This window comes from Mya arenaria, chromosome 10 (assembly GCF_026914265.1).
Source record: "Mya arenaria isolate MELC-2E11 chromosome 10, ASM2691426v1".
Lineage (NCBI taxonomy): Eukaryota > Metazoa > Mollusca > Bivalvia > Myida > Myidae > Mya > Mya arenaria.
In genome coordinates, this window is record NC_069131.1 from 55,525,024 (window position 1) to 55,543,287 (window position 18,264).

An 18,264-nucleotide genomic window follows, 5' to 3' on the forward strand; every position below is an offset into this window, starting at 1 on the left:
GTTTAGTAATATTATAAATATATGGTAGTGAGGGACAAATCCGCTTGCTATGTTTAGAAATATTATTGAGGGACAAATCCGGTTGCTATGTTTAGAAATATTATAAATATATGATAGTGAGGGACAAATCCGCTTGCTACCGTTGAATACACAACACGTAGAAAGGATTATTTTATCATGTTAGATTACAAAGAGTGTTTTCAATTTCGTCATACCCATATGGCACAAGTGCTATCACATAATACAACTTATCTTTGTAATGTCAGTTTATACCGTTAGTATTTATGACGTAGTGAAAGAAAGTCACAAGAAACCAACTTTGTATAAAACTGTAATAACGAAAAATGATTTTCTTTGAAAATAGGGGTACATTTTAAAATAACGTGACTTTTTATTATATAAATTATCCTACTGAAATCGGTTAAATTATTTTTGAGGCATTTCGCCCAAAATTTCTTTAGCAAATATTCCTTATGTTTAACATCCTTTGATATCTAAAGAAAGCGTATTATCCGAGACGTTCAAATATGCGTACGCTTTAAAGGGAGTCATTCAAACTAACGCTCAGTTGTAAACAGTTATTTAAATATGTGATAAAAAATGAGCCATCTTGCTGAAAGGCGTGTGTAATGTTATTGAAAACTGAATGATTTGAGTCTTTGATTTACAAATATCTATTCAAAAGAGAAAATGACAGTTGTTGTTTGTCGTTTGCTCATAAAAGTAAGTAAAATAACATATGTTCAACACAGTTAAATTAGAAATCGTAGCCGACATAAAATCTGTGTACGAGTCCCTTATTTCTGTATCCAAATTTCTCCATGTTTGGTATAATGTATTTTGCCATCCGGTCCAACCAAGACATCGCAATCCGGTCTCCTTCCTAGCCCCGAGTATAACCAGTGGTATATATTGTTTTCATCGACGTAGTAGATCCAGATGTACATTGTTCCAATGACTGTAGTATCATATTGGATTGCCGTAAGGTCATCTGGAATAATTTTCCTAAATCCTGCTTGTGTGAATATAGTAGATACCCGTGGCGAATATTCGTAACCACCATCAATGCTGCCTCCGACTGCGCTTGCCCCTGCAATTGCATCCTTGATAACAGTGTCGACTCTAACGCGCTCGAAATCGCACTTTGCATATATGGTGTACAGGTATTTATTCGCAACATGTGTAGTCATGGACCATGGGAACAAGCCTTGGATCCATGAAAAAATGGTTTGAGACTTTTTTTCTATGAAAGAAAAAATGAATATTTAAATAAGAGATATCATACCGGAGATATCCAGGTAGTCTCTTAAAACAGTTAAAGTGACACTCTTATTCAAAATCTATACATACACATGTATAACAAACATAAATTATGAGTGATAAAACTTTTAACTACTTACTAAATAATGCATTTATGGAAAATATTAACTACTGATCACAAGAGTGTAACCGTGTATTTAAAAGCTGAAAACGCAAAATATTAAATGATTGGTGAATGCTAAAATATTAACTGTGATCTACTTTAGTCTTATAATGAAGAAATACCGTGTTTTATGCTCATTTCTTTCAAATTAAACTCGGTATCCTTCGTAAGAACCATTGTTTTCGACATTTATTCATCATTTTTGGAGTATTACAACAATATTATTAATTGTCGTGAATCTTATTTGGAAGTAAGAGTGCATCTTTAAGAGATATCGTAGCTGAGATATCAAGGCAAGATGTCTATTTAACATAGTTAAAAATAATGTTTATTTGCTTTTACATGTCATTGTATTTGTCATTTAGTTTAAATGTTCAGTTTAATAATAAACAGCACAAACACACACAGATATCTGCTTTGACAAAGAAATGCAACAGTTGAAATATCTACATTTTCAGTTGCATTAAAGTATATTTTGTGCTTTTATCAAGCATAATAAAAGAAGACGGGATGATTCACACACTGAGAAATATTAAGTCAAAAGCTAACAAGGGTTTAAATCAACAGTTTCAATTGTAATGATTTAAAGTTAATGTCAGTAGTGCAAACAACGTAATGAAAACTCGAACTGAAATCATTTAAATTTTGATTTATGTTTAGAGAATACAAAATGCAAGCAGTATTTAATCACACTGAACGATTTTTATGCGTACGGGCCACTTACACAAGCAAACAATAGAAAAATGATAATGTCAAAGTATATTAAAACCTATTCAGAATGAGCCGATAACATTAAATTTTTTACATCAGTTTAAGATTGTATTAATGTAGTGCAACAAATACCATAACATGCTTTGTAATACATTGATATGTTTAAATGGCAGACAAAATCTGAAAAGTTTGATTATATTAATAACGGCAAATAGAATTTTATCAATTCATCTGCAGCCTTAGTACCAGAATTTTATGATTTTCTCCCAATTTGATAAATGCAGATTACGTTAATGAATAAAAAAGCAATGAATTTCTTGAAATCTAAACCCAATCTTGACAAGACCTACTTTTTCACAGCATAATGTATGCATAAACAAGTTAAAACATGTATATCTTCCATTATATTAGCTATTTTGGCCTTATTTTGTATTTTTCCCAAAGTCTTTTTTCCCGATTTGCATGGCACAGGCGGTAAAAATAATTCCAAAAAAATCACTGACTAAAAGCAAACATATGGAAAAGTAGTACCCTTAAGTGCGGAGGAAATGTTCTGGATGTTGACATCATTTTTGCCTTGATATTCAAATATCTTCCCGGGAAACGCTCTATTAATTCCAAGCTCCTCTTTTGTAATATTTTGAAGAACCAGTGTTATTAAACCCCGGGGAAGTTGAACCATTGCATTGTTGGCATATTTCTGAAACTGGTTACTGGTTTCATTTGTAAAAATAAACAATCCGAATCTGAGTACACGACACGAATCAACAAAATGCTTTAGATCATGTACACCAAACCTGTCCATATTTGTTATATCCATAATTATTGGAACAAATCCAAAGGACTTAAGTCCGACCCCTATTTTATGTGCAAGGGTTTTATCGGCTGAGCAATGAAATATGAGTACTGCCGATACGTCACCTGTAAAGATATAACAAGAGTTTTATCGGCTGCACGATGAAAATTGAGTACTGCCGATACGTCAACTGTAAAGATATTACAAGGGGTTTATCGGCTCCACAATGAAACATAAGTACTGCCGATACGTCATCTGTAAAGATATTACAAGGGTTTTATCGGCTGAGCAATGAAATATGAGTACTGCAGATACGTCATCTGTAAAGATATTAGAAGGGTTTTATCTGCTGCACAATGGAACATAAGTACTGTCGATACGTCACCTGTAAAGATATTACAAAGGTTTTATCGGCTGCACAATGAAACATGAGTACAGTCGAAATGTCACCTATAAATATATTACAAGGGTTTTATCGGCTGCACAATGAAAAATGAGTACTGCCAATACGTCACCTGTAAATATATTACAAGGGTTTTATCGGCTGCACAATGAAAAATGAGTACTGCCGATACGTCACCTGTAAAGATATTACAAGGGTTTTATCGGCTGCACAATGAAAAATGAGTACTGCCGATACGTCACCTGTAAAGATATTACAAGGGTTTTATCGGCTGCACAATGGAACATGAGAACTGCCGATACGTCACCTGTAAATATATTACAAGGGTTTTATCGACTGCACAATGGAACATAAGTACTGCCGATACGTCACCTGTAAAGATATTACAAAGGTTTTATCGGCTGCACAATGAAACATGAGTACAGGCGAAATGTCACCTATAAATATATTACAAGGGTTTTATCGGCTGCACAATGAAAAATGAGTACTGCCGATACGTCACCTGTAAATATATTACAAGGGTTTTATCGGCTGCACAGTGAAACATGAGTACTGCCGATACGTCACCTGTAAATATATTACAAGGGTTTTATCGGCTGCACAATGAAAAATGAGTACTGCCGATACGTCACCTGTAAATATATTACAAGGGTTTTATCGGCTGCACAGTGAAACATGAGTACTGTCTATACGTCACCTGTAAATATATTACAAGGGTTTTATCGGCTGCACAATGAAACATGAGTACTGCCGATACGTCACCTGTAAATATATTACAAGGGTTTTATCGGCTGCACAATGAAAAATGAGTACTGCCGATACGTCACCTGTAAATATATTACAAGGGTTTTATCGGCTGCACAATGAAACATGAGTACTGTCTATACGTCACCTGTAAATATATTACAAGGGTTTTATCGGCTGCACAGTGGAACATGAGAACTGCCGATACGTCACCTGTAAATATATTACAAGGGTTTTATCGGCTGCACAATGAAAAATGAGTACTGCCGATACGTCACCTGTAAATATATTACAAGGGTTTTATCGGCTGCACAATGAAACATGAGTACTGTCTATACGTCACCTGTAAATATATTACAAGGGTTTTATCGGCTGCACAATGAAACATGAGTACTGCCGATACGTCACCTGTAAATATATTACAAGGGTTTTATCGGCTGCACAATGAAACATGAGTACTGCCGATACGTCACCTGTAAATACTGCACAATGAAACATGAGTACTGCCGATACGTCACCTGTAAATATATTACAAGGGTTTAATCGGCTGCACAATGAAACATAAGTACTGCCGATACGTCACCTGTAAATATATTACAAGGGTTTTATCGGCTGCACAATGAAACATGAGTACTGCCGATACGTCACCTGTAAATATATTACAAGGGTTTTATCGGCTGCACAATGGAACATGAGTACTGCCAATACGTCACCTGTAAATATATTACAAGAGTTTTATCGGCTGCACAATGGAACGTGAGTACTGCCGATACGTCACCTGTAAATATATTACAAGGGTTTTATCGGCTGCACCATGGAACATAAGTACTGCCGATACGTCACCTGTAAATATATGACAAGGGTTGTATCGGCTGCACAATGAAACATAAGTACTGCCGATACGTCATCTGTAAATATATTACAAGGGTTTTATCGGCTGCACAATTGAACATAAGTACTGCCGATTCCTCACCTTAAATATATTACAAGGGTTTTATCGGCTGCACAATGGAACATGAGTACTGCCGATACGTCACCTGTAAATATATTACAAGGGTTTAATCGGCTGCACAAGGGCACATGAGTACTGCCGATACGTCACCTATAAATATATTACAAGGGTTTTATCGGCTGCACAATGGAACATAAGTACTGACGATACGTCACCTGTAAATATATTACAAGGGTTTTATCGGCTGCACAATGGAACATAAGTACTGCCGATACGTCACCTGTAAATATATTACACTTTCTATTTTGTACTAGAGCTATATTATAAATAACAATACCATTCGGCTAGAAAATTTAATATGAAACATAATTTAGGATAAAAGTAATGTTATGTCATAAATAAAATACAAAATAACAATAAAAGTACGAAATTCCTTTAGTTTAGTTTAAACTTATGCACCAGTCAATTGTAACCACGGCCCCCAGGTCCGGGGGTATACCGGGGATAGCCGGGGAAATGGGCATTTTAGCTTTTCCCTGTTGTTTTCATTGTAGTATCAGATTGTATCGATGTGAATATAGCAATTACTACTATAATATATATTGTACAATATATTCGTTTGTTCAAGTGTAACCTTGAACAAAAACTGAACATTTTTTGCAGATCAAAAACATCACTAACGGCAACTTGATTATATCAACCCTACCGAATACAGGTACAAAACTGATAGAAAGAGTAAATATGTAGAAAACATACCGGTTATTGCAAGGGAAATGCTCTTGATGTTGAAATCATTGTTGTCTTGATATTCAAATATCTTCCCTGTAAACGACTCATCTATCCCAAGCTCCTCTTTTGTAATAGATTGAAGAACCAGTATTATCAAACTTGACATGTCAGGAGGCAGTCCATATATTACTTTCTTGGCATAATTCCGAAAGTGGTCACTGGTTTCATTCGTGAAAATAAACAAACCCAGACCAAGAATACGACACGAATCAACTAAATGCTGTAGGGCATGTACACCAAACCTGTCCATAGTCGTTATATCCATCATTATTGGAAAACATCCAAAGGACTTAAGTCCGACCTCTATTTCACGTGCAAGGGCTTTATCGGCTGCACAATGAAATATGAGCAGTGCTTTGCTTTCTCCTGAAAAGATATACAATTTTCATTACCAAATTCTAAATTACTCGACCATACAGTTAAAATTTATTTTATGGGACATATTTCAGTAAAGGAGAGCCCTTCCAAAGATAATGCTACATTGTAAATGATATAAAAGTATTAAAAGATTCACGAAATTCTCATATGTAACCAAACAATGTATGCACCCTGAACCCAACATTTGTAATCATTCATCTACATGCTTTAAAGTAACCTGTCCTTGGTTGAATGCACCAACATATTATGGCTATATGAAAATATAAATGGTCAATCAGGTTTCCTCAGGGCATCTTACAAAGTACCACGTCTTTTTAATAAGACGTATTTTTATCGTCCTATGGGAATTTTTGAGAACTATACTTTGATTAATCTTTCATCGAAAATAAATTATCAATAAAAAATTCAATTAGAAAACAAACATGTGCTTTAAAATTCCAAGTACTATCTAACGGCATAAATGCAACGCTTATCCTAGGAATTATGGTATGGGGACAACAACCTTTGCCGACCAACACTACCCTTGGTGCTACATTTGACATAAAAAAAGTTTCAGACAATTTCTTTTAAATGAAAGGTCCACAACTCTTTAATTTAGCTTTTTCGGGACATTTTATCGGGCAATCTTGGTCAGAACAAGTCAACGAAAACAACTTACCATTCTCGACATCTTTAAAGCGTTGTTCATCTATAAAATTAATGGCTTCCATGACGTCCGTGCGTTTGACCTGCATTTGTTCAGTCTCCAACTGCAAAATAAAAGTAATATATTTATTTTGGCATTACTAAGATAAACGTTTAGTTGTAAATAAATGAAATTAATATGCACACAGAACTATGTTCATTATCTGATCGCAGAACAACAGCACACAATTTGAAGACACATATACAGTGTGTATACCACGTGATACATTACGTCATATATCTTCATTAGAAGGCAATATTTTGCTTAAAATAAAGAATTAAATCAAAGATAACTTTTCTTTTACTACACCATTTTAAACGAAACAAAGGGCAGTCTATGCCGCTTAAAGAACCGCGCCTTCGTTTTATTACCGGAATTTCATAAGGTTATTAGTTTCATCAAACACTTCGACAAACCTGTTTCCAAAGTAATCACCGGTGATGACCAAAAAAGTCACGTGACCACAAATGCAAACGCAAGTAGTTTTCTGGCTCGACTGATCGTCAATCCAGGTAACTTTCTTATCGATATTTTTGTTATACGCGAAAGTTCGTTAAAGTGACATAGCGCAAAAAAGAATGCATTGATTTATCTTTCGATCGTTGTATTGGTCACAATTCATGCTTACATAGTTTCCAAGAACACTTCGATACAAATAGTGTCCAGGAATGCAAACGCACGTAGCTAATGTTAAAATGTCATAGCGTTAGACAAAAACCCACGTTCAAATGTATTTATTTTTATTGCTCAATAATGGTTTTTATTTGTTTTATGAATATTTTGTGCGATGTAATTTGTACAAAAATGCAGTTGTTTTTTTTATTTGGCAAACGCTAGTTGGCATTTTCATGAGGCAAACGTACGTAGTCTACCTAAAATGGCAAACGCACGTAGGCATCTTATAATAAGATCCTGGGCAGAAACAAGTACTGTGTCCTTTTTAAGAGGCCATGAGAACGTACACCTGATGGTGATCGAATCCACAACCTCGGTGAAAGGGGGACCTATATACCACTAGACAACTCTCACCCCCTTACCTTGTTCAATTGAGCTACGGTAGCATGTGCAGTGGCATTCACAGCTAGGTGTTGTGGTGCAGTGAATAAAGCTCGCATGTTCTCAAAGCATTGTTTAATCTCAACGTCAGAGACTTCAAATTTTGATGCGTTGCGTACTTTCCGTCCAATATCGCGAACAAGTGAACTTCCTAGTGGGTCTTGGTCGTTTTTCAACGTTTCCACTGTCTGTTCTTCGAATGTTGCAAGTCCACTTTTGGTAATAATCAATCCAACTGCTAGTTTCACCCAATTACGATTTTCTTTCCGTTCAAACCAGTAAACAGGAGTTGACGCCATTTTAGTGAATATTTATCGCCAGCGCAACTTTATTTCACTAATATCCTAAATAAACAACATAAACCATTCAAAAATACAATCTGCTTTGCACTCGTTGCACAGAAACAATAATTTTCAATTAAATGACACTTCAGGTAGTTTTACTGATATAGCATGTCTTTTGATGATATCTATGAACTTGCATAAGATACGTGTATACATTTAATGCCATGCATTTCGCATTTTTCAAATACAAAATATGACGTCACAAACATGACGTCAATACGAGAGAACATTATTGAAATGTCACGTATCAGTAAAATGTTTCGGTATTCTTACTAGCTTATAATTTTAGATTCTACCCTTAACACTGAAACTTTATCGAACATAGATCAAAAAAGGTTTGATGGTTTGTTTGTATTTTTAATAAGCGGCCGTTTTCATAAGATTACAAAAAAGTGTCGAATGTAAACCTAATTCAATAACAGTGTGTGTATACCACGTGATACATTACGTCATATAAGCTACGTCGGAAGGCAACAATTTGCTTAAAATGAAGACTTATATCAAAGATAACATTTCTTTTACAACACCATTTTAAATAAAACAAAGGGCAGTCTGTGCCGCTTAAAGAGCCTCGTTTTTGTTTATTACTGAAATTTGATGAAGTCATTAGTTTCATCAAACACTTCGACAAACCTGTTTCCAAAATCATGTTTTGACAGTGCTCCGTCAGACGGCCGTATTGTGAAAAGGTTTGTCGAGGTGTTTAAAGAAACTAAACTCTCAATCAAACTTTGGTAAAGACCGAAGGCAGAGCTCCGTAAGTTGCGTAGACTTCACTTTGTTTCAATTAAATGGAGAAGAAATAGTAAAGTTATCTTTGTTTAAAGTATTTTTCAAATAAAAATATTGCCTTCCGACGAAGCATTTATGACGCAATTTATCACGTGGTATACACACACTGAATAAACTACTGTTTTTTTTGTCGACGGGAGTCACATTATCAAGTGGAAGTTAAACTGTCCGGTACAAATGCACGCACTGACAGCAGACTAAAACAAATAGATCGTTACTTGTAATTCAACAGACCTCATTTAACCTCCATACAAACACAAACATTAATGGTCTTCGTGTTTTTTTAAAGCTGCACTCTCACAGATATACCGTTTTTACAACATTTTTTTTATTTTTTATCTTGGAAGAAGCAAATTTTTGCGTAAATATCTGCAAACCAATTATATAAGATTGCTGACAAAAAATCAGATCGAAGATTTTCATATTTTCGTTCGAAAATGTAAGTTTTATTGCTTAAATCGTTACTAACGGTTTAAGAAAAATGCATAAAACATCAATTTTTGAACGTAAATACAAAACATACTGATCTGATTTTCTGTCAGCAGTCTTATATAACTGGTTTCCATGGATTTTAGCTCGTTCCAAGACAAAAAATAAAAAAGTAGTCAAAAGGTTTAATCTGTGAGAGTGCAGCTTTAAAACGGGTATCACCATTTTATATAGAGGTATGAGCCCCACTGACACATGACTAGGGCGTATACAATGAAGCTGTAAATTTATGTTATTCAAATAATACAATAGCATCATGGCCAAAATTTCTCGAAAAATCGAAAGCTTCTTACAGGATCGAGCTTAGCTCAATATTTAATGGTAATATAATTTGTGTATTAATGTTCTTATTTTAAAGAGTTTTGATACTTTTAAGAGAAGTTATTCTAAAAATAAAATGATACTGCTATTTGTAAAATAAAAAATAAAAAAACAGTTTTGCTCACCTTCCGAATTCTTGTTCACTGCATTTGAAAACACGTGTTATCATAAGATTACAAAATAAAATGTGACTTCATTCTGTCAAATGTCTTAAGCTTGAGATATACGCATGGTTATTAAATATGTTATAGAACACATGTCAGCATGTCATCCCTCCCCCTTTTGAAATAAGGAAGTATGTTTGTTACTTCTGATATAAAAAGAAGCATACATTGTATGTATAAAAAACAATGATTTCAAAGATTTCAAACAAGATAATACCAGCAAATGAAATCATAATTATTTACAACATACACAAAAAACAACAACATTTGTACAATGACAAATTTAAAATGATCACCTGGACGATTTTATTCACATGTTCACAAATAATAAATCCGAAACACAATACTCTTTTAAATGTGATGTATGCACACCAAACATATTTCATACTTCCCTGAAGAGGTGCTTGAATGTTGTTATTGTTTAAATTGGAGATGACATGTTTCCAAGTATTCTTGATTGGCTAACTTAAAACGGGCGCTGTTATAAGAGGGTAATTACTAACACTTTAAAGCTGCGCTCTCACAGATTGAACGTTTTGACAACTTTTTTATTGTTTGTCATGGAACGAGGCAATTTTTGCAAAAATCCATGGAAACCAGTCATATAAGACTGCTGACAAAAAAATTAGATCGCAGATTTTTATATTTAAGTTCAAAAAATGATGTTTTATGCATTTTTCTTAAACCGTTAGTAACGGTTTAAGCCATAAAACATTAATTTTCGAACGGAAATATGAAAATCTACGATCTGATTTTTCGTCAGCAATCTTATATCATCGGTTTGCTGATATTTACGCAAAAATTTGCACTTTCAAAGACAAACAAATAAAAGTTGTAAAAATGGTATATCTCATTATCTGTGAGAGTGCAGCTTTAATGCTGGTTTAAGCACTTGGGCAACCAACTGCACATGTCAAACAACACAATGATATATTCAAACTGAATAAAACAGGATTTCTAAATCATATTAACACCATCCATGTTTAATAACTTCTATTCATGTTATACACGTATTTCTACCAATCCATTAGTATTAGACTTTCAGCACAAAATTTCAATATACTTTCAAACTTAGAAAATTATATTGCCAGATACTAGTCCATTATTAAAGATGCACTATTACTCCCAAATAACCAGCGGTGTAGTCGAAATAATTGTAAGTTGACGGATTTTTTCAAGATTTTTGATATTGCAAATCCTTCGTTACACGTCTATTATTTTAGACTAACCAGCGGTGTAGGGACACTATAAGTATCTATCATGTGTTTCCGGTACGGATAGAAAAATCCGACCCGAGGGCACGTGCGTAAGCCGGTAACGAGGCTTGCCGAGTTACCGGCCACGCAGCGTGCCCTCGGGTCGGACTTTTTTATCCAGACCGGAAAAACATGATTGATATTTTTTTCTTGCATATCTAAATTTATCAATTTGTGGAAAAAGATGACGTTGAAAACGAACTTTTGTACAATTACACCAAAAAGCGCGTGCGACGTTGTTAACTGACGTCATAGAGCGCAGTAATTTTGAATAACTAAAAATAGCGTTTACATACGATTATTTATTTTCAATTTCAATTTTAAGTCTTGCAAACATATATTTGATTGCGCTTTTTTGAAATGGCATAATATATTTTTCATAAACCATACAATAAATGAAATAAGGAGTGGCGCGTTGTTGCGCGTGACTCATCTTACATGGGGTATGTAAGATGGGTTTTTCCAGCACTGGTCACATGACCGGAAACACACGTCCGGTATGCAAGAATAATAATATCTGTCATGTGTTACCGGCTACGCAGAGTGCCCGAGGGTCGAATCTTTCTATCCGGAACGGACACACATGATATATAATATTTTTTCTAGCATACCTTTAATTACATTTTTTGTGAAGAAAATATATAAGAAAGCGCGTTTTTGTACATTTCACTAAAAAGCGCGTGCGATGATGTTTACTGGCGTCATGACGCACAGTAATTTGTATTCACCGCATACGTCAATAAGTTCCTTCGATATAACGTCTTTTAAGGGTTATTTTGTTTTGATTTTAAGGAATATTTTTGTTAAGTTAATGTTAATCGAACTCATCTATTGAAATCTCATAACTATGGTTACATTTAGTGTTTAATAAAAGAAAATGAAAGTATTAAGTCACAGCGCGTGACTCATCTGGCATGGGGGGATGCCAGATGGAGTTTTCCAGCACGACTGAATTCACCGGAAATGCCTATCCGGTGTGCTAGAATACACATTACGTCATATGTCAAGTGTTATCAACAATCATATGATTATCAGGGGCGGATCCAGGATTGGAAGTTAGAGGGGGTGTAACTTAGGGGCGTTATTCTTTGACTTCCGCCCATCCCTTCGAACCGGAAATCAATCGGCTTCAAGTGTTGGCGTGGGGGTTTGGGGTATTCCCCCTAGAAAACTTCTAGTCCGAAATGGTGCATTTAGGGCGTATTTTATTACCTTTTTTCCCCAATATTGAAATAGAAAGTAACCTTGGACGATTTTGGAGGGGGGGCGCCGGGTTAGAAACACTCGCCCACTGGTAATACACGAATATGCGTTAAAGGTAAAATACGAGAGTTATCCAAGATTGTTTTATAGTATTTTTAGCATCAAGTGTTTACCTAACTCGACAAGTTTTGAAAACATGTCAAATGCCCCGTAACGGGTAATGTCGGACGAAATGCAATTATCATCAAACGTGTCATTATGATGAATAAATGGTAACATTGAAATTAACAAAATCCTTCAAATCATGTTCTACATGTCTATTAACAATACTCGAATTCCGTTTAACAGGCCATTCACTCCTTTAAAGAATTGCTAAACATACATAGTGTGCATCATTGCATTTTAAATGTGATCTTGACCTTTGAGATAAAAGCGCAAATATCATGTGCGACAAATCTTCAAATGGAGCTATACAATTATGAGAAGTTCCATAAACAGTTAAATCACAAAGGGTTAGACGCAACGTATATACATGTACAGTCTATATTATGCAGCATGACCTTAAAGTGTGAACTTGACCTTTGATATAAAATCGCTAATTTTATGCGCAACAGGCATTTTTACGGTACTCAACAAGTTTGTACGTTTTATTGATTTCTCATTTATAGTTGATTTATTTAGCTGAGATAGAATAACTTGCTATGAAATATATAACTTTGATCTACGAGTGTGACCTTGACCTTTACGAAAATCTCGATTTATATGCATGACAAACCTACCAATGGTGCTCTACAAATCTTTGAAGTTTAAATAGTAGTTATTACAGTGACACTGTTGTTCCGGACGAACGGCTGGACGAACGGAAGGATGGAGGTACGGTGCGATTCTCAGATTCTCCTCCCACCGAGGACTTGATACTAGATCTGTTAAAAAGCAGATATTGTTCACCCTTAATATTTCTTCTGGTTTCGTTGATAACTTTTTAAGGAAATGCTTCTTAAAATCACCGTCTATTGGTAAGATACAAACAAAACTTGAATATAGAAATCATGTGCAACATTACTTTGCCCTTCCTTTATGAATTTAATTTTGCTTGGCTTCCTTAGTAACCTTTTTTCCTCAGTCCTTGTGCAGACTTGGTATGCATGCAGACTTTGTTGTTAATGAACTGATCATTATGCTATGTATGCAGACGTGGCTTTTAAAGATCTGTTCATTATGGTATCCATAAGAATCTTGGCTTACAGAGAACGGTCTATTATGGTATGAGTGAAGACTTGACTGATGGAAACTGTTTAATTTTGGTATCAATTCAGGCTTAGCTTTTAAAGAACTGTTCAATATGGTATGTTTGTAGACGGTCTTATGAAGAAGGCAGACATAGCGATTGACTAGCTGCTCCCAAATTGTGGCTTTTAAACGTTTAAATGTTAATCAGATAGTCAAAAGCCAAGTATGTATGCATGGTCCAAAGGCCGAGGAAGCACATGTCGACTTGGCTTTCGACTTAACCTCATCCAAAGCACATGCATGCAGACTTGACGTTTGATTACATTATCCAAAGCACATGCATGCAGACTAGACGTTTGATTACCTTATCCAAAGCACATGCATGCAGTTTTGACGTTTGATTACCTTATCCAAAGCACATGCATGCAGTTTTGACGTTTGATTACCTTATCCAAAGCACGTGCATGCAGACTTGACGTTTGATTACCTTATCCAAAGCACATGCATGCAGTTTTGACGTTTGATTACCTTATCCAAAGCACATGCATGCAGACTAGACGTTTGATTACCTTATCCAAAGCACGTGCATGCAGTCTTGACGTTTGATTACCTTATCCAAAGCACATGCATGCAGACTAGACGTTTGATTACCTTATCCAAAGCACGTGCATGCAGACTAGACGTTTGATTACCTTATCCAAAGCACGTGCATGCAGACTAGACGTTTGATTACCTTATCAAAAGCACGTGCATGCAGACTAGACGTTTGATTACCTTATCAAAAGCACATGCATGCAGTCTTGACGTTTGAATACCTTATCAAAAGCACATGCATGCAGTCTTGACGTTTGAATACCTTATCCAAAGCACGTGCATGCAGACTAGACGTTTGAATACCTTATCCAAAGCACATGAATGCAGACTAGACGTTTGATTACCTTATCCAAAGCACATGCATGCAGTCTTGACGTTTGAATACCTTATCCAAAGCACATGCATGCAGACTAGACGTTTGAATACCTTATCCAAAGCACATGCATGCAGACTAGACGTTTGAATACCTTATCCAAAGCACATGCATGCAGACTAGACGTTTGATTACCTTATCCAAAGCACATGCATGCAGACTAGACGTTTGATTACCTTATCCAAAGCACATGCATGCAGACTAGACGTTTGAATACCTTATCCAAAGCACATGAATGCAGACTAGACGTTTGATTACCTTATCCAAAGCACATGCATGCAGACTAGACGTTTGAATACCTTATCCAAAGCACATGCATGCAGACTAGACGTTTGATTACCTTATCCAAAGCACGTGCATGCAGTCTTGACGTTTGAATACCTCATCCAAAGCACATGCATGTAAACTTGGCGTTGGTCTACCTCATCCAAAGCACATGCATGCAGACTTGGCGTTGGTCTACCTCATCCAAAGCATATGCATGCAGACTTGACGTTTGAATACCTTATCCAAAGCACATGCATGCAGACTAGACGTTTGATTACCTTATCCAAAGCACATGCAAGCAGACTAGACGTTTGATTACCTTATCCAAAGCACGTGCATGCAGTTTTGACGTTTGATTACCTTATCCAAAGCACGTGCATGCAGTTTTGACGTTTGATTACCTTATCCAAAGCACGTGCATGCAGACTTGACGTTTGATTACCTTATCCAAAGCACGTGCATGCAGTCTTGACGTTTGATTACCTTATCCAAAGCACATGCATGCAGTTTTGACGTTTGATTACCTTATCCAAAGCACGTGCATGCAGTTTTGACGTTTGATTACCTTATCCAAAGCACGTGCATGCAGTCTTGACGTTTGATTACCTTATCCAAAGCACATGCATGCAGACTAGACGTTTGATTACCTTATCCAAAGCACGTGCATGCAGACTTGACGTTTGATTACCTTATCTAAAGCACGTGCATGCAGACTAGACGTTTGATTACCTTATCCAAAGCACGTGCATGCAGACTAGACGTTTGATTACCTTATCCAAAGCACGTGCATGCAGACTTGACGTTTGATTACCTTATCTAAAGCACGTGCATGCAGACTAGACGTTTGATTACCTTATCCAAAGCACGTGCATGCAGACTTGACGTTTGATTACCTTATCTAAAGCACGTGCATGCAGACTAGACGTTTGATTACCTTATCCAAAGCACGTGCATGCAGACTTGACGTTTGATTACCTTATCTAAAGCACGTGCATGCAGACTAGACGTTTGATTACCTTATCCAAAGCACGTGCATGCAGTCTTGACGTTTGAATACCCTATCCAAAGCACATGCATGCAGACTAGACGTTTGAATACCTTATCCAAAGCACATGAATACAGTCTTGGTATTTGAATAACTGATGTCAAAATTAAATATGCACACAAAGTGTTTGACTACCTATGCATGTAGACTTGGCCTTTGTCTACCAAATAATGTACAACATGTATAAGTGTCGTTTAAATGACTGATCAATGAAGACATGGTTTTTTACTAAATATTCCCAAATGTACCGTCGTCTGGACTTGGCGTTTGATTTCCTGGTCCAAATCCATGTATTTTCTACTCTCCCGTATTATTGCATTGATAAAATATCAATGGCGAGTATCTTACTGTGTGGTGTTAATTACTACGTGAGTATACATGAAGTTTCACGATCATATATCAAAAGCATTCTCATTTATAGTGCATAATGAGAGCAAAGCTTTTGCTTCGATGACTTAGTTTATGCTGGCCTCGAACTTTGGCCCAACCATTCAGAATGGTTGTCTGATAGTTAATGATGGCAAAACCGACAGACACACAGCTGCATGTCCAGGATTGTATTGATAATATTTGGGCTGTCAAAATATTTTGATGATACTTTTCCAACTTTACATATCAGGCCGAATCACAAAAGGGATGAAAAGATAATAAAAATACACATATAAGAATATTTTTTATATATAAGTATGTATAAATAAATGGAAAAAAGTATAATTTTATTAACTATATTTAAACGACAAAAACAACAGATAATGTGATAAAACTGACAAATAAGAGGTGTGTACATGTATAGGTTTTTCCTCGAAATGTCATTCAAGCACTTCATATCTGTATAACATATTCATCACAAAGAATACATTGAATATAACAATTATATTCATTCTAAATAATTTTGATTTTGATTTTTTTTTATTTGGTTAGATATTTTAAAACGATCGGAATCATACTATACATTTATAATATATAATTTTCAATGATGGCAGCTCAGCTAAAATCCATGCATACAGCACCTTGTTAAAAGTGTATTATCATTACAAAAGACAAATGGCACACTGTCATGAATAACGTTTTTGGCGAGTTAAGTATGTCTAAAAGAAAAAGAAATGATTTTAAACAAAAAAAAAAACACATCAAATCATTTTTCAAACAGTCACTTGTTGTAAACGCAAAGTAATATTTTCTCGAAAAATAAGGTTACAGATTAATTTTAGTAGACATTCTTCAACCAAAATTAAGATATTAGAGTCAGAAATCAAACATACTGGCAGTTTTTAAACAAAAATGAGACAAAATAATTTAAAAAAACAATGCCATATAATGCAAAGTAAAAAAGCACAACATCAAACATACTTACAAGGAGGTAGATGTTCACAAATGAAGGGACCCTCTCACTAACTTCAAAAAGCAACTTTAGGGAAAAGGGTTTCCTTGCCAAAATGCAATTGTTTATTGTTTAGTATTCACTCAAAGGTTCCAAAAGCTTTCATTATAATGAAAATGGCTATATATGAGTATCAGGTTGTCCGGTTAGCACACTCGCTTTTCATCTTGGCCTTTGGGATGTCCAGTGAGCGCAGTGGTTCGCTTACTCGCTTCCCACCAAGGCCTCCCAGGTTTGGTTCCCGGCTTGAGAGAATGTATCATCATTGTAAGTTTGGTTTGTGGTCACCAAACCTGACAAGTACCTCAGGTTTTCCCCATAACACAACACCACACCTTGCGCAATATCGTGCCAAACAGAGTGACTTAGCAGAAGTTGTCTGTCCATTGTTGTTAAATAAATTTACACCAAAACAGGTTCAATCCAAACAATTTTTTTTTAAAGTTGCCAAAATGTTCATCTATGAGACAGTGCCTTTAAATATTCATTAAGGCTATGATAATATCTTAAAATTTAAAAAAATAAATAAATAAAATATCAAGCATTACAATCTGGCATAAACACCATTTCCTTTTAAAAGCAATGCATCTTTTAACAAAGATGCTTATCTAAATTAATCTCTCATTTATGTACTTAAAATAATAAAAAAAATTAATTACTATTTTACTATTTTCACTTTCAGAGGGCACACAACACTTAAACATAATAATTATGTAAAGTTATAACAAATGATTGGAAAGCTGCCATGGCAAACCATTATGAATTTTACTTTTCTTGGCCTAGATTCAATAAAGAGCTTAGTGACCTTAAGTATCACTTCTTTCATCCATCTGTTATGTATTTGGTTCTCTTTCATGCAATATATTAA

The 18,264-nt window shown here is 35.3% G+C and overlaps 1 protein-coding gene across 5 annotated transcripts; it reads right to left on the reverse strand.

Moving 5' to 3' along the window:
- Nucleotides 1-93: 93 nt before the first annotated feature.
- LOC128206421 (uncharacterized) lies at nucleotides 94-10,431 on the reverse strand. 5 transcript variants are annotated; one of them, XM_052908837.1, is made up of 7 exons: nucleotides 10,344-10,382; nucleotides 9,179-9,270; nucleotides 7,919-8,281; nucleotides 6,855-6,945; nucleotides 5,786-6,184; nucleotides 2,666-3,055; nucleotides 94-1,243 (listed from the first exon to the last, which is right to left on the reverse strand). In XM_052908837.1, the coding sequence occupies exons 3-7, from the start codon at nucleotides 8,234-8,236 to the stop codon at nucleotides 798-800; spliced, it is 1,644 nt and encodes a 547-aa protein (XP_052764797.1). In that variant the 5' UTR covers nucleotides 8,237-8,281; nucleotides 9,179-9,270; nucleotides 10,344-10,382; the 3' UTR covers nucleotides 94-797. The 5 variants fall into 5 exon arrangements, with proteins under 5 accessions (XP_052764797.1, XP_052764798.1, XP_052764799.1 ...); XM_052908838.1 differs by lacking the exon at nucleotides 9,179-9,270 and having other exon boundaries at nucleotides 10,344-10,431; XM_052908839.1 differs by lacking the exon at nucleotides 9,179-9,270 and having other exon boundaries at nucleotides 94-1,090; nucleotides 10,009-10,363.
- Nucleotides 10,432-18,264: the final 7,833 nt, after the last annotated feature.